We start from the raw sequence: 21,473 nt of genomic DNA, 5'->3' as shown, positions 1-21,473 counted from the left end.
GAAAAATATTTTGCTGCGTGATGCTTTTCAAATTTTATCAATTGTGTATGTCACCACAAAGTTTATTTAAAGTCGCTATCTGTGCTACGAGTTTTTGAGATATGGAGTACGAAAAAAGTATCCCGAACAAAGTAAATATTTAAAATTTAGGGATCTTGAAATATTGAAAAATGTAGGAAAAAACGGACCGACTTCTATTTGGAAAATAATACAAAGCATGTTTTTGAAGAGGCTATAGTAATATATATTTACATTTAAAGTTTTGATTTAATATCTATAAGCTTTATAAGAATCAAGACATTTAAAACTAGACAATTTCTATGTATATATTTTGTTTTCTTTAAATTACTTCAATTAACATTATTAATTATATAGTTTGTTTATTACATTTATGTATGCTTGTTATATGGTTTACATGAATAGTGGTTTTGTTTTTCATTATAGGTAGAATTTCTAAAATTCGTAATACATTTATATAATAATAATAATTGATAAACAGTTTTGTTATACATATATGTGTAATATAATTAAAGTAGTAATGTTTTTCTTGATTTTTGTTTTTTTGCAACTACAATGTTATATTCCGTTAAAATTTTATATTCATTAAGGTTTCATCAGTGACAGTGACATTTTTTTTTTGTTATTATTATTATTTGTTATTTATTATTATTCCATTTTAAATTATTTAATTTTTATTTTAAATAATGTAAGTTGATAATATTTATGTATTTTATAAGCATATGTGTTTGGTTTTTTTGATTTTATTTTATTTTAAAATTTTTAAAATTGAATGAACTTTGATTATTTGTTATTAAAATACATTTATAGTAATACATACTAAATTTTCATGATTGTTGCGGATTACCGACTTTAGTATACGTTACTTCCTTTCTTAGCAGCAACTGGTAGTTTATCGCCCTGAAGGTATGGGTTTAGGTTTTCGTTTTGGGGGTGGAACTTTTTTGATACGAGATTCTTGTGCTCGGATGGATGGAATTGTCTAGCCAAGAGTGTCTTTAAATTGGAAGCCAATGGACGTGTGTCCTCGCTGGTGTCTTCACTGGGGCAGTCAAACATATGTTCACCATCGCACATGCATTCCTGGGCCGTTTGGTATTCCCGGCTAAAAGCTGCAGTGTTTTCAAAATCCGAAATGCATCCTTGATCCTCGGTGTATCCGTAGGGACAGGGGTTTGGAGGATTGCAGTAAGCTGGTAGAGTTGCATCGGTTTTGATGTGGGCCTTGGAGCGGTGTGGACCTTCATCACCGCCGCCAGTCACAAATTGATGACCCCACAATGAACTGTGCTGCAGGTATTCCTGGTCCCTGAGAGAAGGATTTGGATTACCATCTAGCAAAGCATCGTAGTCCATTTGCTCGGCTTCCAGATCGTCAGAAGCTCGAGCCATCAAAGCCAAATGGGAAGGAATATCGGCCATGGGGTCAATATAGGTGTCAGTTGGGTCAATCAAATCCTTTCCCATGCGGTCGACGATTTCGCGCAACAACGCATCGGAAAAGTAGTGCTCCTTCACCGATAACGGGAGGAATCCAAAAGCATTGTATGGCAGTGCCAGTGACAAAATAGTTAAAAGTAGGAACCTAGTTCCACAAGACATGGTGATCTGAAAAAATATAAAATTGTACGTACATTATTTTTCTTTATGAATTCAATGTATTTAAATTGAAATAGAAAGTTTATTTTTTAAATACCAATAAATAATTAATTTTACATACACTAGCCCCGATGAAAAATTTTGTCCCTTAGAAATCGGTTAACAAATAAGTAAAAAGCTTCGTAATAATTACAAAAATTGGATGACACAGACAAAAGGAGTAAGCATAAAAATATAAAAGTTTTTCACAATTGAACAGAAAGCAACATAAAGAAATTACTAAAAAAATAATAAGAAAAGAAAAAAGAAACAAGGATTCGTTCCTGTAGACCAATAACGTTAACACTTGGACAATTAATAGTGTTCAAAAATCATTCTTTAAATAAATAAATTCAATGTTATAGGTTAATTAAAAGAATTTTTTCATAAATGAAGTTCTTCAAATGGATTCAATATTGGCATTAAGAAAACTTTAAAATAAAATTATTGTTTTCAGAAAAAAAAAAAAATACCTAAATTATATCACACAAATATTTTTTATGTTCAAATGGTAGACACGTGCATTCAAGAGCACACAAGCGTCCACAGGTTTTTCTCAAAAACCACCTCTGTCTATCAACTCCTACTCTCACCTTTCTGTGGTAAATATTAGGTGGCTAGTATCTCAACCGGAGATTGGGTTAAAACCCCAGTGGAAAGTTGTTGGGGGTAGCAAACTAATGAGGCAGCGGTGGAATTCCCAAGATGGGATCAATGATGGCAGTTCCAGTAAGGTTGAAAAACTTAGTACACACCTTATAGGGTTACTACGACATAGTCCTAGACTTGGTAAGAAGCGGTTATGCCATCTCTCGCCCTTGGAGTTAAATCAAGGACCTCTTCCTTCAAGTTGGAGGTCGTGCATCATGGTGACTTCCTGACCACATAAGGAAAACCCAGTTGCGAAGCACCAACAAGCCTCGGATACGGACAAATTTACTGTTGACAGCCCACGCAAACGAATAAAAGACAACGAACTTCGGATATGCATCACGTGCAATGCAAAGTCCCTTAACAGACCACTTGCACCCGAAGAATAAGCGGGGGCGCTGGACTGCTATAAAGTAGACATCACCGCCATTCAGGAAATACGATGGGATGGGCCGGGCAAAAAGATGATGAAAAACTGCGATATTTACTATGGTGACTGCTACCGAGAAAACCAACATAGCTTATTTGGCTGCGGCATTGCCATTGCAGCCAGACTAAGGAAACAAGTCTTGAGCTATAGGTGCATCAATGAGCGCCTCATGACCATCCGCTGAATTCGGCAACATAAGCCTGATACGCGCATACTCCCCCACAGATGAGAAGGATGACAATACAAAAGATATGTTCTTTGATCTCTTAGACAAAACATATGAGCAGTGTCCTAGCTACGATATTAAAATAGTCCTGGGCGATTTTAATGCCAAACTGGGAAGAGAAGACATCTTTGGTGAAATAATCGGAAAAAATAGCCTGCACGAAAACACTTCCGACAGCTAATGCAGGGTCATCGAATTTTCTGCGAGGCGAAACGTCATGGTAGATAGTATACGCATTTTCCACACCTCAACAGCCACAAAAGAACTTAGAGGTCTCCAAATCAATCTAGCTTCCACAGGTACATAAACCTAGAACCGAAGGCTGCAATTACGAAAGTGAAAACATCATAGTGAAAACGCAATCAATGCTGAGGATATGGAAGGGCCACTTCTACAGACTGTATAACGGCGACGATGAACCGAATTCCGCTGTCAGGCAGGAAAGCCAACAATCCCGTCCTCCCTACTTAGACGAAGTAAAGATTACCATATCTAAGCTGAAGTCTAATAAAGCTGCTGGAGCGGATGGCTTGAATGCCAAGCTCTTTCAAGCAGCTAGAAATAAGTTAGTTAGGAGAGTGCACCAACTCGAAAGAAAGCATGCCCGATGTATTGTTTGCCCCATTCTGAAAAAAGAAGACAATTTAAGGTGCACGAACTATAGAGGCATCAGTATACTTAAAATCGTGTGAACGTGTAAGGTCGTCAACAACTTGATAGGTCCTTATCAGTGTGGTTTTAGACCAGGAAAGCCCACAGTCGATCAAATATTCAAATTACGGCAGATCTTGGTAAAAACCCAAGAACATCAAATCGACAACCATCATCTTTTCATCGCTTTCAAACGTTTTTTTATAAGTCGAAAAAACTAAGAAAAAAATTGTTCACCTCGAAGATTTTAAAATGATTTCATCTCCAAACAATTTTGTTTAGCGAAAAAAACGTTTTTAACATCTGGTAAAATTTTGAGAAAAATCAAATTGGCAAAAACATTACTCAAAGTTGTTAAACATTGATTTTCGACTCAAATATCTTTTTAAAAACTTGAGATATTGTTTTCAACATTCGGAAAAATTGTGTGAAAAATCGAATTGACAGTTTTTTTTACATAAAAATAAAAACCTAATGATAAAACTTTACACTTTTTACTTGCGACATATCATGTCTTCATCTTTCTATCTGCATAAAGCTGAGCACGCCAATGAACTATTCTTTATCCGTTTTAGACACCTACCTAACTACACAACCAATAGGCGATCGCTTTACTATTTAAGCATACATGTTCTTCCTCTTTCTTATCTTCAGATAATTTATTTTCCATCCTGGTTCTTCTAATAAGAAAAAGAAAAAGTTTCGAACGAAGTAGTTAAGTACGCAAACAATTGTTTTCGTTAAGTATGCTTACAAGTATTTTTCATTTCCGGGATAAGTTGTGTCTTGGGATGAATTGTGCAGTTTTTTTGACAAATCAAATGGCATTTATATCTTTGAAGACAAACTTATTTAATAGGTATATTTTTAAATCTTATAAAGTTACTTTTAACAGACTCCTTGAATAGAGGAGAAAGGTCGTGCGACCCAGTCGTGCATTTTATTTTTATTTCACAGAAAATATTGTTTTCGATATTCAGTAGTTTTTTGAAATGCCAACAGTCCGTTTTTTCATCAAAAAAAAAAATAAAATGTTCAAAAAATTGTACGCAAATTTGCTAAAAATTGATGTTTCAACTGACAATTTTCTTAACCCAACACGAAAAAGCTGTTTTTAAATTTAAAATAGAGTTTTTACTTGACTAAATAGTTAAACTATTAAAAAAAATATTAATAAATGTTGTGATGTAAACATCTTCAAAAATATTAAAAGAAATTAATTTTATATCGGAACTAGCAATTGTGTAGTTTTAGTTTTGTGAAGCATTCGTGTAAAACATATCAAAAACACTTTTTAAAAGACAATTTAATTTGGGCCATAGAACTGGGTTTGTGGTCTTTTTGATTGTTTTTAGGACGACAGCTAAGCTTAAAATTATTTACAATAATAGAAACAGTCGTATTATGTGCGAGTTCAAAAGGTTTTTAATGAACAGTCAAGATATAGAATCTCTTATATTTTAAAAATCAAAAGAAGATGAAGGCAGACAAAGCTTTATTATAGCAGATAACACCGCTATTTACATTTGCATAATTGAAAGACGTCTTAATAACAGAAAAACCATCAAGAATTTTGAATGCACATCTTATTTTCTACAACAATATTATTAAACAATATGGTTTTGATTGCAATCATTTGCTAACGTAATTTTAACGTCTTAAGTTCGGGTTGTGTATAAATTTAAGTAATTTTTTTCGTTTAGTTTTTATTTCGACAAACGTTGAGTAGGACTAGTTTTAAAAACAGTATAAACCATGAATAGTTAAAAATTGTATAAACCAATTTTTTCGTTTTTTTCATAAAGAAGTGTCTTAAAAATATAATTTTAAATAGGTCAATATTTTGAAAGTCTTGGAAGCCTCATGAGGATGTTTCACGTTTTGATTTTAGACACAAAACGGATTGTTGTCTTTCTAGACAACAGTCAAATACGTTATGGACTTTAATAACATCTAAATTTTCAAAAAGGACTTTCCAAAAAATATAGTAAGTGTTTTTATTTTTATTTTAGTAATTTAAGATTTGAATATGTACCTGTAAAAAGTGTTGACTACTCAAAAAACATTAATTTTTCAAAATTTGTATATGAAAATCGTTCTTTTTAAAATATTTTAAGTAGTTATTTATTTAGAGCTTATTAATAATCGTTTTATATTAAAATTTCTTAAAAAGTTGATAATCTATTTTCAAGATATGGAAACTTGAAAATAAAATTTGTAATATTTTGACAAAATCAAATATACAAAAAATAACAAAAGAATTATTAAAATCGGTTGATTAATTCTTGAGAAAATTTAGAAACAAAATAATAGTTTTATGAGTTCGGGGGGTACAGTTCTGTAGCAACACAACAAAATATATTTTTTTTTAAATTAAAAAAAGCTAAGTTAAGAAAAAATTTAAACTAAAATCGCGAGTTTGAAATTTTGTACGAAAACAATACTTGCAATAAGGTTAATATATGTCACAAGTAAAAAGTGAAAATGTTGGTTTACTCCAAATATGCCACGAACTAATAACGCTATCGACTTTAATTAAATTTTGTGTTACATATTGTAAAAAATTTGTATGAAATTTGTTCTATGAATCAAAAAAACTGACAACAAATATTTGTCATAAAGAATATTTTATAAACGAAAAATTATATTACACCACGAAATAATAACGTATATGAAATACAAACATTCAGTTTTGTTTTAAGAAAACAAAAACCTAAAAAAATCTCGTTCTTAGGTTAAAAATCTCGTTCACAGTTGAAAAAAATAAACTTACACATATTTGTATAAATTATTTTAAATATGAATAAATTTAGTGATTTAAAACTTATTTTATTTTATTAAAAACATTGTTTGTTAACTGCTTCTATATTTTCTTACAAACAAATAAAAACCTTTACAAAATACTATACAAAATTGTAAAAGATTGATTTTTAACGCGAATATCTTGAGAACATGTGAAAGTATTGATTCCACACGTATTTTTACTCAAACATCGTTTTTAACTTTAGATAAAATAAACAAAAAAATTCATACATAGTTTTTTTTTAACAAAGAAATAAATTCCTACTAAAAATGTCAAATGGTTTAACATCTCTAATATCCTGACAGAAAACAGTTTTAACTTCAATCAATTTCCATGAGTGTCATTACTGACATCTTTCATAGAATATGTATTCGACCCACATTTTCGTAGAAAAATAAGGACTATTTTTAAATAAATTGCCAAACTCAGAGTACAAATTAAAAGTTTCATATTTTTCATTTTCTTAAATAAATCTATAAAACAATTGAATATTTAAATAATATATTTTGTAGTTTACCAGAATGTCCACATAACTTTCTCAGATCAGCTTATTATTTGGTTTTAAAGTTTTTAAAAATCTTAAAGAAAGACAAGTCCAAGCTGTGCCTGTGATTGTTTCTTAATGCCACACTGTAAACTTTCATGTGTACATAGTTTTAGGGCAAGTACATAAAAACATTTTTCAGTAACCAAAAAATCCTATTCAGAAACTTGAAATGATTTAAGAATGTAATTTAATTTAAAAAGGACACAAATTCAAGGACTAACTTGTGTGGACAGACCAACAGGTCCATGAAAAATTTCAATTACATATTTGTTTCAGCAAAAAAGTCACAAAATTGTTTTATTTAACAAATAATCTATCAAAGTGATAAAATATTGTGTTAGCACCATATTGCGGATTATGGCACCAACTTAAAAAAGAGGGTGCTAATACATTCTAATCCAGCACATTGCCAGCATCATCAAAGGACCATATCATATAAATGAGTTTCGTTTTTGTTTCTGTTCCAATATAATGGCTCCCTCCTTGGTTAAAACAACAAAACTTTTCCATCAAACTTAATGGAATTGATTTAAGTTAAGTGGAAAACGGAAGTACTCGTAGATCCTTACAAACAACCAGTTGCACATACATATATACAAAAATGTATACAACGTAATCTGCAGATGTAACCATATGTTGGATATATTATGTTATGTATGTATCATAAAGTCCCAGCTTTGATTCCTGTTTATTTCTTCAATTATTTTCATTTTCTCAATCATTCACTATACATATGAATGAACATAAATATATGTATACACAACTTTTGATAAGAATCCTTTTATACGTCTATAACATGATTTATATGACATGAATCAAATTGCGACGCATAAAGAAAAATCGATTGAATAAATTGAAACAAAAAAGAAACAACGATGTGAGGCAGGGTTTTATGAATTAAATTTTAAAGCAAAGCGGTTTTAAATTCCTTATTTTCGCATTATTTTGGAAAAACTAATAAAAACTTAATAAAACTATAGAACAATATGTTTATATTGATATAATTTATTTAATTAAAAAATTATTACTATGCCAACAAAAACTTACCATAGAATCTAATCACCAGATGTTTGAAAGGAATTAACTCCTCAAGTAAAAATTGTATTCTATAAAAAATATTTTATTTTATTTTACAAAAGATTTTAAATTATATATTTATTATTTTATTGTTGTTTTAGTTTAATATTTATTTTGTAATTTTGTGGAATTAAATTTATTTATTACCGACTATGCCATTATTTGGAAGTGAATACCAAGTTTTCTCCAAACACAATGTGAATGAAATTTAACTTGTGCCAACTTAACAGGCGGTGTAAATGTCTCGACAATTGAAAATGTATATCTATACTTGAAGGCGCATGCTCTTTAAAACGGGGGGGTAAATTGGTTCAGTGAGAAGATTGACTTTTGGTTTGTGTCTGTGGTGTGTCGGGTTGAAAGTTTGAATTTGAAACCAAAAGCTTGGATTGAAGTTGTTATAATTTCAAACAAATTTTTGGAAATTTATTTAAAAGTTTCTTTGACTATGGATGAATGGATTTCCAAATAATCAATTTAATTTCAATTACTAATCATTTTCAATCTGAACCTAAATTCAAGAATGCTGGTAGTTTACAGGCACTCAAGGGGTAATTAGTACCCTTTATGTATTTATATTTAAACACACTGCAAGTCTTAGGAAAATAGGGAAGGATTTAAGAGGAGATACAGGTGCACATTGGTCTTAAGTTTCTGAACATCAAAATGGAAGAGAAAAACATAGTCCACATTCTTGATGTTCGGTTTTGGAAAGAATCAACATCGGCTGTGGTCGAGGGTTGTTTCGATAATACTTCCATAGGATAACCTTTAAAACCCCTTTTTTTGATGGATTCTATTCAAAAATATGATCACAAGTTTAATTCTCCTGGGAATGAGAACTTTTATACCGAACATGGTTAAAATCAGACCTAAGGAAAGCGCATGGTTTGGTGCGAGCTGTAAAGAGGTTATTAGGTTTAGGTCCAAAGAAGTAAGTTTCCGTTGCTATAAAGCCAACCGTACTGAGGAAAGCCGGAAAAAGTTCAAACAACCCAGAAAAGCCTGCAACGCCTTTATTCGACGGACCAAATTTTGACATGTCCCAAAGGCATTAAACATTTTTAGTCATTTGTAAAAAACATGAAGGATTCTTTCTCTTCATCGGTTCCTACGGTCGTGACACTCCTTTTGTTAGCTCTTTAGGGAAAGCTAATCTCTTTGCTAGGACGTTCGCTGTTAATTCTACGCTGCCAGTGATTGTTATGGCTCTGAAGAGGTGTTCTCAACGCTGGCAAAACCACTGCGTAAGCTTTTTCATCATTCCTACTCCTCAGGTCTCGTTCTTAGAGGATGGAAAACTGCATTTGTCCATCCCATCCCCAAAAAAGGCGAATCTTCCTCACACTCTAATTACCGACCGATTGCACTTACGTCCCTTCTTTCTAAGGTCATAGAAACGCTGATTAATTATCAGCTCAAGAAATATTTTGAGTAACGAAAGCTTCTTATTACGGCCTTCGAAGCAATAGGTCCACTGGTGATCTCATGGTTCATCTCACCGAACAGTGGAGCAAATCTTTACATCGTTTTGGAGAAAGTAAGATTATTGCACTTGATATTTCAAAAGCATTTGATAAGGTTTGGCATCAGGCTATTTTATCAAAAATGCGTGCTTTCGGATTGTATGAACCCCTTCTTCATTGGATTAATAATTATCTTTCGGATCATTCAATACAAGTAGTATTGGATGGGTTCAAGTCTGAAAACCACAAAATAAACGATGGTGTGCCGCAGGGCTCTGTTCTATCTCCAAAACTCTTTCTCATTTTTATTAATGATCTCCTGTCTGCAACTCATAATCCAATACATTGTTTCGCTGACGATAGTACTCTTAGCTTTTCATATTCGTTTTCAGATTCACATCCCACTTCTTCGGGTGTGGAACGGCAACGACAAAATGTGAAAAGCTCATTAAATTCCGACCTAAACAGAATTGTACAATGGGGAATAAGAAACGGCGTGGAATTTAATGCTTAGAAAACCCAATGCCGTCTTGTATCGTTAAAGCAAGATATACCCCCATTGCCATTATCCATGGGTGGCACTTGCATCAATGAGACCGAACACCTCGATATCCTCGGTATTTGATCACCAACCACTTTTTGTGGAACGACGTAATGTCGCCAAAAATGTCACAAGGTTTCCTTAGGCGATGCAAGAAATATTTCACCCCTTAAGTATAACTCCCATCTATGGGCTGGTGCTCCTGCAACTTACTTAAGCCTCTTGGATAGTATTGAACGTAGAGCATTTAAATTGATAGATGATACTATCATAGAAGTTCATTTACTTCGCTTGAAAATCGTCGTAAGGTCTCTTTCTGACAGGTGCATTTCTCCCCTTAAACAGTTCAACCGTAATACTCGCGCTTCTAGGAATGCTCATCCGTATACCCTCGAGTCCAACTTCGGCCGTACTGTCAAATACAAAGATTCGTTCTTTAGCCGTACTACGCGAATGTGGAATGCCTTACCACACTCTGTCTTTTCTAGTCATTGCAATATTCAGGAATTCAAAACCAATGTGCATCGACATCTCCTTTTAAAAGCCCTCTCCTCTTCCTAGTGCTCTGCACAGTGCCTCTGCATAATAAGTGTGCTTATTATAAAAAAAAAAAAAATTAAAACAGTTTAGAAGGAGTGAAACATTTCTTGCATATCTATTAGCAAAATAAGTTTCTTCTTCAAGCATAAATGTTCGTTGTTTTAGAAAAAAGTAGCACCTAACGAGAAATGAAGTCTCAAATTTCTTTAACATTATATAAAGTGAATGTTTACAGTAAAATATTTTCCCAAACGTAAGATTATTCCTAACCTAACATAACCAAGAAAAAAGTATATCAGATGTCGATTACTCATTTTCTCCGAAATAAAGTCTTAAATTCTTCTTATCTGGTGGTTAAAGCCCGCATAACAATTGTTCAGTGTTATTCAATTTCAGAATGTGAAATTTACAACGAATTAAGATATTGAAGGTATTTTTTCACGATTTGGGATATTAAGAGGAAAAAATGTTTTGGTGTTATGTGCTCTTTGTAATAATATTACATGGTTTGAGTGAACTTTTTAATGCGGGTTCTTAGGGACAAAAAGTAAAGTAAACCTTCTTGATTTATTAAGAAAAAGAAAATTTTACTTTCGTTGAAAACATCAAAAAAAGTTAAGTAAAGGCAAATGATAGGAAAAACTATACTCTTAAAATAAACACAATAAAGAAGTAACTTAGGTACGCAAAAAGAAATTCAAACCCCGATTCAAAATTTGTATGAGGTTTGCTTAATCGCTAAATACTTTAAAAACCTTTAGGAGTGTAAGGCCACCCGAGAGTTTAAAAAAAAATCAAAAATAATTTTAAATAGTTTCCTAGAACCTCAAAAACGATGTACTAAAAGATATTTAAAACTTCAACGAGTTTTTTTCAATACTGAATTTTTTAAGGAATTCACTCGAAATTTTGAATTTATCTTAGAAAATAGTTTTCCTTTGGCAAGACGTACACTTTGTTTATATTGCATTGTTTATTTGTCATTAACAATAATCGCAATAATCCAAAGTACTTCTATAGCAGTTATTGCATTGCGAAATTACAGGAGCGTTAAAAATGGAATATATAATCTTGACTTCTTTTTAACATTTCTGAACCAAAATCCAGAAAAAAACATAGTGACTAAGGATTTACAAATTTGTCTGCATAATTAAACCAAAAGAGGCTACACAAACGCATAGACTTTTAAATTAAAGAACATAAAATAATTTTTCAAAAAAATGGTGAAAATTGATAAGCACAGGGCCAAAGGCTGCAAGGACCAAAGTGAAAAAATCAATGATAATGGCAAGGAGCACTGCAGAAGAATTTATATCGGTGTTATCTTTATCGGTGTTACATTTTATGTAGATAACTAACGCAGGCTAACAATAACACCTTTCCGACTTAGATGAAGTAAAAATTGTTGTATTTAATTAAAAAAAAGCTGGCTCAAATGTCGAGCTTTTCAAAGCGGCTGAATTGATTTTGCATGTTCAATCAATAGAACTTTTAAACTGCATCAACTAAAGAAAAATCAATCTTTTTAATATCTACTTACTTATTTAAGGTGGCGCTACAGGCCTGTGTGAACTAGGGCATCACCCAACAAACTTCTCCATCTAGCTCTGTTCTTAGCTAGATGCCTCCAGTTTCGCGCCACCTGATTCGCGGTCCTCTACTGCGCTGTCTTGTGGGTTTGGATTCAAAGACTTTCCGGCCCGGGGCTTTAGTTTCCATGCGCTCTACGTGACCCAGCCATCTTAGTCGTTGCACTTTTACCCTTCTGTCTACGTCGCTGTACAACCCGTGTCATCGTTGCATCTTCTCCTTCACTCCCCTTCGATGCATACGGGACCGTAGATCACACGAAGAACTTTTTTTTCGAAACGACCCAACGTGCTTTTATCCGGTTCTGTCATAGTCCATGCTTCTGCACCGTATAGCAGGACGGGGATGATAAGCGTCTTATATAGCGACACTTTAGTCATTCAAGAGAGGACTTTTCCACTCAATTGCTTTCTTAGTCCAAAGAAACAGCGGTTAGCAAGAGTTATTCTGCGTTTGATCTCAGCGCTTGTGTTGTTTTCTGCGTTTACAGCAGAGCCTAGGTAGACGAAGTCCTTGACTACCTCAAAGTTACGTCTGTCAATGGTGAAGTTTTGACCGAGATGTCGGTATTGTAGGTCCTTTCTTGACGACAGCATGTACTTTGTTTTGCCTCATTAACCCTTAAACACATTTTTTGCCGCCTCTGCCTCAATACTCACAAAAGTGCCATTGACATCACGCTGAGTGACTTTTGAAAGACAGTGGAGCTCTGCCCTATTCTTTCAAGCACGATGTTAAAAAATCAAATGACAGCACATCACCTTGTCTAAAACCTTTTTTGACATCGAAAGGTTCTGTTAAGTTGTTTCCAACCAGTGTGAATTCTCCATGGTCATCCTGCACAAACGGACGAGCTTGGCAGGGATGCCAAAACTAGATATAGCTGTGTACAGCTCGTTCCTGTAGATGCTGTCATATGCGGCGTTGAAATCGATAAAAAGATGGTGGGTGTCGATTTGGTGTTCTTGGGTTTTTTTCCAGGATCTGCCTAAATGTGAATATTTGATCAATTGTGGATATGTCTGGTCTAAAACCACACTGATAAGGACCTATCAGGTTGTTGACGATGGGCTTTAGACGTTCACATATTACGGCAGAAAAGATTTTATAGGCAATGTTAAGTAGACTGATTCTTCTATAGTTGGTGCAGCTTAGAGGGTCTCGTTTTTTCAGGATCGGAAAGCAATTCTAAGGTTCCATTCATCGGGCATGCTTTCTTCCGACCATATCTTACAGATAAGTTGGTGCATGCTCCTAAGCAACTTATCTCCAGCTGCTTGAAAGAGCTCGGCATTCAAGCCATCCGCTCCAGCGGCTTTATTAGACTTCAGCTTAGATATGGCAATCTTTACTTCGTCTAAGTCGGGAGGACGGGATTGTTGGCTTTCGTCGTCTATATTGAATGGATCATCCTGCCTGACAGCGGAATTCAGTTCTTCGTCGCCGTTATACAGTCTGCAGAAGTGGTCCTTCCATATGCTTAATATTGGCTGCGGTTCCACTATTATGTTTCCACTTTCGTCTTTGCAGCCTTCGGTTCTAGGTTTATGTACCTGTGAATTTCGTTTCACCTATTCATACAACTTTCGAACTTTATTTCTGCTTTTAAACCTCTCAACATCTTCGACCGAATGCTTCTCATGCCCTCTCGTTTTCCTTCTGAAAAGTCGGTGTTCCTCTCGCCTCTTCTGCTCATAGAGCTCATGAGCAGATCCGTCCTTTTATGCAGCGCCACTTTGCGTGCATGTTGTTTGGCTGCATTTTCCTGCCGAAATTCCTCATCAAACCAGGGGTTCCTTGTTAGTGTTGTTTGAAAGCCTCTTGGCAATGTTTCCACTGGTTTACGATTCATTGTGTTGGCGGCAGAGAACTTCGAGAGAGGTTACTTGTGACTCGGTCGGAAAAGGATTTGGCGATCTCTGGCGATTGTAGCCGTTCGACGTTGTACCTTCTCTCAGCACCTCCCTGTTTTGCCTTGGGTCTGGAAACCCGAAGTGCAACCTTGGCTATAACGAGGTAGTGGTCCGATTCGATGTTAGCTCCTCTTAAAGTTCGGACATCCATGATGCTGGAAGCGTGTCTAGCGTCGATCGCAATATGGTCAATCTGGAGAAGTCCAAGTACCTTTGTGGATGTTCAGGTGTGGAAAACGTGTACTGGCTACCATGACGTTTCGCCCCGCAGCAAAATCTATCAGCCTGAATCCGTTGTCGGAAGTGTTGTCGTGCAGGCTGTTCTTCCCGATTATTCCACCAAAGATGTCTTCCCTTCCTAGCTTGGCATTAAAATCGCCCAGGACTATTTTAATATCGTAGCTAGGGCACTGCTCATATGTTTTATCTAGGAGCTCAAAGAACATATCTTTGGTGTTGTCGTCTTTCTCTTCTGTGGGGGCGTGCGCGCATATCAGGCTAATGTTGCCGAATTTAGCCTTGATGCGTACGGTGGTTAGGTGCTCATTGATGCACCTATAGCTCAAGACTGCTTGCCTTAGTCTGGCTCCAATGACGAAGCCGCATCCAAATAAGCGCTGTTGGTTTTTTGTGGTCCGTCACCGTAGTAAATACGCTTTTTTTCATCCTCTTTTGGGCCGGGCACCATCACATCGTATGGATGGCGGTGATGTCTGCTTTATAGCAGTCTAAGGCCTCCGCTTATTCTTCGGCCGCACGTGGTCTGTTAAGGGACCTTTCATTCCACGTACAAATCCGAAGGTCGTTGTCCTTATTTCGTTTGCATAAATCCGTCCGTATCCGAGGCTTGTTGGTGATTCGCAACTAAAGGTATTTTTACGTGGCCAGGAAGTCACCCAGACGGCACAACCCCCAACGTGGAGGGCCACATCCTAAGTTTAACTCCAAGGATGGGGAGCCGGATAAAATGGCTCCTTATAGGCCTGGGCTCCGAATAAGTCGATGAAGCCCTATAAGGTGTTCACTAATTAGTTCAACCTTACTGGAATTGTAGACGCCACCGTTGATACCATCCGAGGAATTCCTCCGCTGCCGTCTGGATACGGAGAGGTGCCTTAGTGGAAACACCTCTCCCCGACTCTCTCTTTTGCTGCCCCCAACAACTTTCCACTAGGGTTGGAACCCAATCTCCAGTTGAGGTACTATAGGCACCCGATATTCACCACGTGGAGGTGAGAGTAGGAGTTGATAGACAGAGGTGGGTTTTGAGAAAAACCTGTGGACGCTTGTGTCCACCTGAATGCACATGTCTACCATTTCAACATCACTGACCTAGTTAGCAGAATTACATTTCAACGGCTTAGATGGCTAGGTCATGTGGAGCGAATGGACATCAACGCTCCAGCCCGGAAGGACTTCAAATCCAATACCGACAGGGACAGCGGCGTAGTAGAGGAACACGGCGAATCGGGAGGCGCAAGCAGGTGGGTGAAGACCTAAACCAACTTGGCGTGCGAAACTGGAGACACTAGCTAGGGACCGAGCTGGGGGAGACGCATGTTGGTTGATGCCAAGGTCCGCCCGGACTGTAGCGTCACCTTAAGAAAGTAACTAAGTTAGTAAACTAGTTTTTACTATCTAGCTTTTTTCGAAGCTTAGCAGCGAAGACTCGCCAGCAATATGTAAATATAAACTTAACATCTATTTAAGGCTGAAGTTATTAATTTATTTTGTAGCAATGGTATTTAATATTAATTAGCCTAAACAACGCTTACAATACCAAAATAAGACCTATATAAGGACAGTTTTTTCTACCTAATTGATTTCTATCAAGTTTTGTATGACTTAAAAACAAAGCGGAAGAGAACAACTTCTCTCATTAAATGTCACTTTTATTGTTCTTCAGCAATTATCATTAAACGTTTTAATAGCAAAAACTTTTAAAATACAATTAATTTCACTTAAATATTTAATAACTTTAAAAAGAACTCAACATTTCATGGGAACTTTACTGATAAAAGTAAAACTGCCATTAATGGTAGCCTCTGTCTGTATAGATATGATTATAAGGTACCTATTGATTTTACTATATCGTCCTTTAGAAGGATACTATAGAATGTGTGTAAAATGTCATTTTATAGAGAGCGAAAGATAAAAAGAAATTAAGTAGTTACACTAATGACTGTCACATTAGCGACATACGACACACACTACGCTTAGCTATAATGGAATGCTTTCTAGCTGTCACTTAATAAATTATCTATAAGTTTATGGGATGTACAAAGTTTCAATAAGATATGACAATAAGGCGTAGATTATATGGTAAATTGTTTCCGGGTGCATCTCCAGGTACAACCAACATCAATTACCAAGATACAGGTTTCAACCATCAAAATTATATCACTGAAAATGTATCCAATTATAGCTTCGAAATTTGAGTTGATAGGAAACAAAACGTCTTACAAAATTAATGTTGTTCTTTTATGTGGGTATTGTATTCAATTTGTATACAAGGGGGGTTGGAAAATGACACTGAATTCCTTTAGACCTTCCTTCCTTAAAAGCTAAAAATAAAAGTGTATCATCATTTGAATTTATCACCAAAAATCCATCGTCTCTATACGTATCTAATAATGCTTAGGAACTTTAGGAAAATTGTGACACGCTTCTAATGTTGGTGTGGGTGTGGGCTCAACTAAATAGAAATGTGTACGTTACATTTTATCTTCTCACAGGACTCGAAGCTATTAATCATTTTTGGTGAGAGGAATGTGAGGAAACTTTGTAAATTGTATACTTAGCGTCTAAGACTATGGTTTCAATATTTAGCTCCACAACATTAATATCGATTGATTGCATGAATGCGGAATGAATTATACTCTTATGAATTTTCTTATCACTTCATAATTTTTCCTACTCATGTGAGATAGCTTAGGGAGTGATATTCACTTCACATTCAACTGAAGGGAATATGAACATTTATTTTAAGTACGTCTTGGCTGTGTAATATGTAATGGCACAATATTATGCAACAATTTGTCAAAAACTCGTAATTGAAGTAAAACCATCATGAAATAAGGAATTTATGGTTTATTTTTAATAATTTAAAATGTTTTGGGGGAATTTTATCAGATCATAAAACATACATTATTTAGAGTATGGTGATTTAAATACAGGGTGGGCCGTTAATAAGTGCACTTTTTGTCTCGCTCTAACTCCCGAACGAAATAACCGAGACGCGCGGGGATGGTATCTCCTTGCAGCTCGAGATCTAAATTTTTAGTCGCAATGAGTCCGTTCATGGGAGAGCAGCGAGCTTTCTGCGTTCGCGCCTTTTATGAAAACAATCGCTCATACGTGACTGTTCGTCGGCTTTTTCGGGTAAAGTTTGGATTACGCAACATCACCGAGTGTCCAAGTACGAATGTAATCAAAAAATGGATCGTAACATTCGAGGCAACGGGATCAAAGCAAAAACTTCGACCTACAGGACGCCCACGTTCCATGCGGACTGCAAAAACAATTGAACGCGTACAAGCTTCTGTGCGCGAGGATCCAAGAAGCTCTACACGGAAACGCGCTGCGGCCCTGGGAGTACCCAGAACGACTCTACATCGCATTTTACGGGATGATTTGAAGTTATACCCTTACAAAATTAAGATTGTCCAAGATTTGAAAGAATCCGATTTTGTTTTACGGTTCAATTTCTCAACAGAAATGTTACGGAGATTCCCTCACTTCAATAACATTATCTTCTCAGACGAAGCTCATTTTCATGTCAACGGATTTATTAATCGACAAAATTGTCTATACTGGGAAACAGAAAATCCACGCTTAAAACATGGACGACCGTTACACTTTCCCAAAGTGACCGTTTGGGCCGGAATAGCCAAGTGGGGGATCATAGGGCCGTATTTTTATGAAGTTCGATACGGGCGTAATGTTACTGTTAATTCAGAGCGTTATGTTTCGATGCTTAGAGAGTTTTTAGCTCCAAAACTGTAAGAATTGAGTGGTTACACTATTCACACCTGGTTCCAGCAAGATGGCGCTACCTGCCATACAAGTAACGACTCTCTGGAGGTCGTTAGAGAAATGTTTCCTCGAACGTTGATATCGAGAAGGGGTGATATTGCTTGGCCACCCAGGAGCCCTGACTTAACGCCACCGGATTTCTTTTTATGGGGCTACCTCAAGAGTAAAATGTACTCTAATAATCCTTCAACGACGGCTGAATTAAAAGCGAACATTGAAGAAGAAATCCGCTTAATCACTCCGCAACTTTTGACAAAAGTGTTCCAAAATCTCAGAGTCAGATTGGAAGAGTGCTTTAGGCGAAATGGACAATATTTGGATGATTTAATTTTTAAAAAATAAAAATTCATTTCGTTTTGTATAATTTAAAATAAATATTTCATTTTTAAGTGCACTTATTTACGTGCACTTATTTACGGCCCACCCTGTATTAAATAGCGCCTATTGGCGGAGCTTTTAAGCAAACAATTTTGTCTTTAAGCTGACGGCACCGACTCGAAATTTTGGTAGTAAAATTTAATTATTTGCAAATGCTCTTCGTATGTGAACTTCAACATGATAAAAGTGTTATTTTTATTGAATGTTTTATCATTCACAGTTTGGTCGTTCGTTTATAAATGAACGTTTGAAAGTTTTCAATGACGGCAGTGGTAAAACCTTTCATGGCACATTTAGTAATTTTATTTTTTTAATTTAGTAGGGAACTTCTAAAGATAATATTTACACTTATTTTTGATAGTGAAAAATTGTTCTGTATTTTGCTGAATTCATTCTTGTAATGTATTGAATAAAGAAAAGACTTGATTATAGTTCAAAGTATGCGAATAGAATAGAATTGTATTAAGAATAATGAAGTATTCAGTGAAGCTACTGAAAACTATGTGTTTGCTTTATGTACATCTCATGAAAATGCAATGGAATAATCTAATAAAAAATATAAAAATTAACTGAATCATTATAATTATAATATCTATAAAAATCCAGTGTCATATGTATGTTCCCAGTGAACTCTTCACCAAGTCAACCGATTTTGACGAAAGTTGGCATTTTATGTGTAATTTGGTCTAACTTAAGATATAGGATAGTTTATATTTCGATTAATGGTCTAAATTATATATATGTTGCATTAATATATAAAAATCCAGTGTCATTATGTATGTTCCCAGTGAACTCTTCACCAAGTCAACCGATTTTGTTGAAAGTTGGCATTTTATGTGTAATTTGGTCTAACTTAAGATATAGGATAGTTTATATTTCGAGTAATGGTCTAAATTGTTTACATATACGTTGCAAATGAAAAATACTTTATATAAAATCTACTGTTCTAATTATATATGATCATTATGTTTTCTTAAATATATTTTGACTTTGAAATAAAATTTTTATTATTCTGTTTTTGTTCTTCAAGGAGACAAATATTTCACCAATCAATATTTTTAAACAGGGTTATCTTGACTGCAAAATTGTATAATTTTTTTTATTTTGATTGAATATTAACTAAAAATCCCTATTCTCAGTACAATGCCACCAAAAAAATCTAACTAACCTCCACAATGCCCGTAGCAAAAAAGCTCGACATCGACGTCTTGAAAGAGCACACGAATCAGTTGAACAAAGAGAAGAAAGAAATGCAGCTCGAAGAATCCATATAGCAGATATTCGTGCACATGGATCAATGCAACAACATGATAATCATCTACAAGACTATTTATCAAGAACAAGAACGGCACGTGAACAACACATAGATTCATTTAGACAACGAAACCGAGAAAGTCAACGGACCAGCCGTGCATTAACACGAGAATCAATTATTCGTCTGGCGTTTAATTATGCACCAGACATTAATTACTCAGCTGATCCCAAAGTTACCATAGGTGAGATGGACAAAATATGTAAGTAATGCCAAGCGTTAAAATTTCGCAATGAAACACCTGGCATGTGTTGTGATCCGGAAAAGTTGTATTGCCATTACTTCCTACTCCACCTGAACCATTGAAATCACTTCTGGCATTTCAAATGATTCAAAATTATTTTTGCGTAAGACACGAAAGTTTAATTCTTGCTTTCAAATGAAATCATTTGGAGCATCTAAAATTTGCGATCTCTCATCTGATGGTCGTAATTTTGAAACAACATTTAAAATACAAGGCCAAATGTACCATAAAATTGGATCATTGATGCCAATGCCAAATGAAGATCCAAAATTTCTCCAAATCTACTTCATGGGCAGTTGTGAAGAACGTGTGACAACTCGATGCCAGTATAATTTTATTGAACAAGCAGAAGAGAGAGCAATTGTAGTATTGTTGGAAATATTTTTAGAGAACCGTATTCATCTGGTTCAACTGTTCAAAAGAGTATCACCACAATTGAAAAATGACAATTATCAAAATGTCATCAAAGCTGACAAAGTACCATCAGGAGAGCACGCTGGCAGATTCAATGCGACAACCGCAGATGAAGTTGCTATTATTATGGTCGGTGATCCAGTTGACAACAGATCTATTAAAATTACACATCGAGATAATACAGTGAGTAAAATTTCAGATATACACCGTTTGTACGACGCACTCCAGTACCCATTGATATTCTGGCAAGGACAAGATGAATATCACATCAATATCAAACAGTGTGATCCAATCAATGGTAATGAATTAAGTAAAAAAGTTAGTTCAATGAATTACTACGCGCATCGATTAATGATTAGACATAATCAGGACAATTATATTCTTCGATATCGTCAGTTGTATCATCAATACGTCGTAGATATGTTTGCTAAGATTGAAAGCTAATGTTTGCGATTTATTCGGTTCAACCAAGCTAAATTACTATCAGAGGAATACATCCACTTACGAGATGCTGTTGTTGGAAACATCGATGGAAACTTAAACACCAATGAAATCGGCAGTGCAGTTATTTTACCTTCAAGCTACATCGGTAATCCACGAAACCTGCAAGAATACATTCAGGACGCGATGACTTATGTCCGTTATTACGGGTGTCCAGATTTGTTTATAACATTTACGTGCAATCCATTGGGAGGAAATACAAACTTTATTATTACCAGGTCAACAGTCGATACATCGTCACGACATTACTGCACAAGTGTTTAAACAAAAATTAAAATCCTTAATTGATTTTATTGTAAAATATTCTGTCTTTGGCAAAACGTGTTGTTGGTTGTATTCAATTGAGTGGCAAAAGCGAGGCTTACCTCATGCTCACATTTTAATTTGGCTTGATGTTAAAATTCGTCCAGAAGAAATTGATAAAATTATTTCAGCCGAAATTCCAGATTCATCAATTGATCAAGAATTATTTGACATTGTTACAAGTCACATGACTCA

The 21,473-nt window shown here is 35.1% G+C and overlaps 2 protein-coding genes across 2 annotated transcripts; one reads left to right on the top strand and one right to left on the bottom strand.

Moving 5' to 3' along the window:
- Positions 1 to 358: 358 nt before the first annotated feature.
- Positions 359 to 8,286, bottom strand: LOC129942046 (neuroendocrine protein 7B2). The gene is made up of 3 exons (XM_056050841.1): positions 8,189 to 8,286; positions 8,012 to 8,070; positions 359 to 1,626 (listed from the first exon to the last, which is right to left on the bottom strand). Exons 2-3 carry the CDS (start codon positions 8,012 to 8,014, stop codon positions 871 to 873), a joined length of 759 nt encoding a protein of 252 aa, XP_055906816.1. The 5' UTR covers positions 8,015 to 8,070; positions 8,189 to 8,286; the 3' UTR covers positions 359 to 870.
- Positions 8,287 to 17,379: 9,093 nt separating this feature from the next.
- LOC129940368 (uncharacterized) lies at positions 17,380 to 21,239 on the top strand. The gene is made up of 5 exons (XM_056048687.1): positions 17,380 to 17,685; positions 18,725 to 18,776; positions 19,644 to 20,000; positions 20,275 to 20,772; positions 20,947 to 21,239. The coding sequence occupies exons 1-5, from the start codon at positions 17,380 to 17,382 to the stop codon at positions 21,237 to 21,239; spliced, it is 1,506 nt and encodes a 501-aa protein (XP_055904662.1).
- Positions 21,240 to 21,473: the final 234 nt, after the last annotated feature.

This window comes from Eupeodes corollae, chromosome 1 (assembly GCF_945859685.1).
Source record: "Eupeodes corollae chromosome 1, idEupCoro1.1, whole genome shotgun sequence".
Lineage (NCBI taxonomy): Eukaryota > Metazoa > Arthropoda > Insecta > Diptera > Syrphidae > Eupeodes > Eupeodes corollae.
This window is presented reverse-complemented; position numbering and strand designations above follow the sequence as displayed.

What these genes read in the sequence shown, in the direction of transcription:
- LOC129940368 (XM_056048687.1), top strand. Translation starts at nt 17,380, where the DNA reads ATGAGTCCGTTCATGGGAGAGCAGCGAGCTTTCTGCGTTCGCGCCTTT. An exon ending in AACGCGCTGCGGCCCTGGGA is followed by an intron (nt 17,686 to 18,724) that starts GTACCCAGAACG and finishes TATCATTCACAG; the next exon opens with TTTGGTCGTTCGTTTATAAA. An exon ending in ACAGTGTGATCCAATCAATG is followed by an intron (nt 20,773 to 20,946) that starts GTAATGAATTAA and finishes GGTTCAACCAAG; the next exon opens with CTAAATTACTATCAGAGGAA.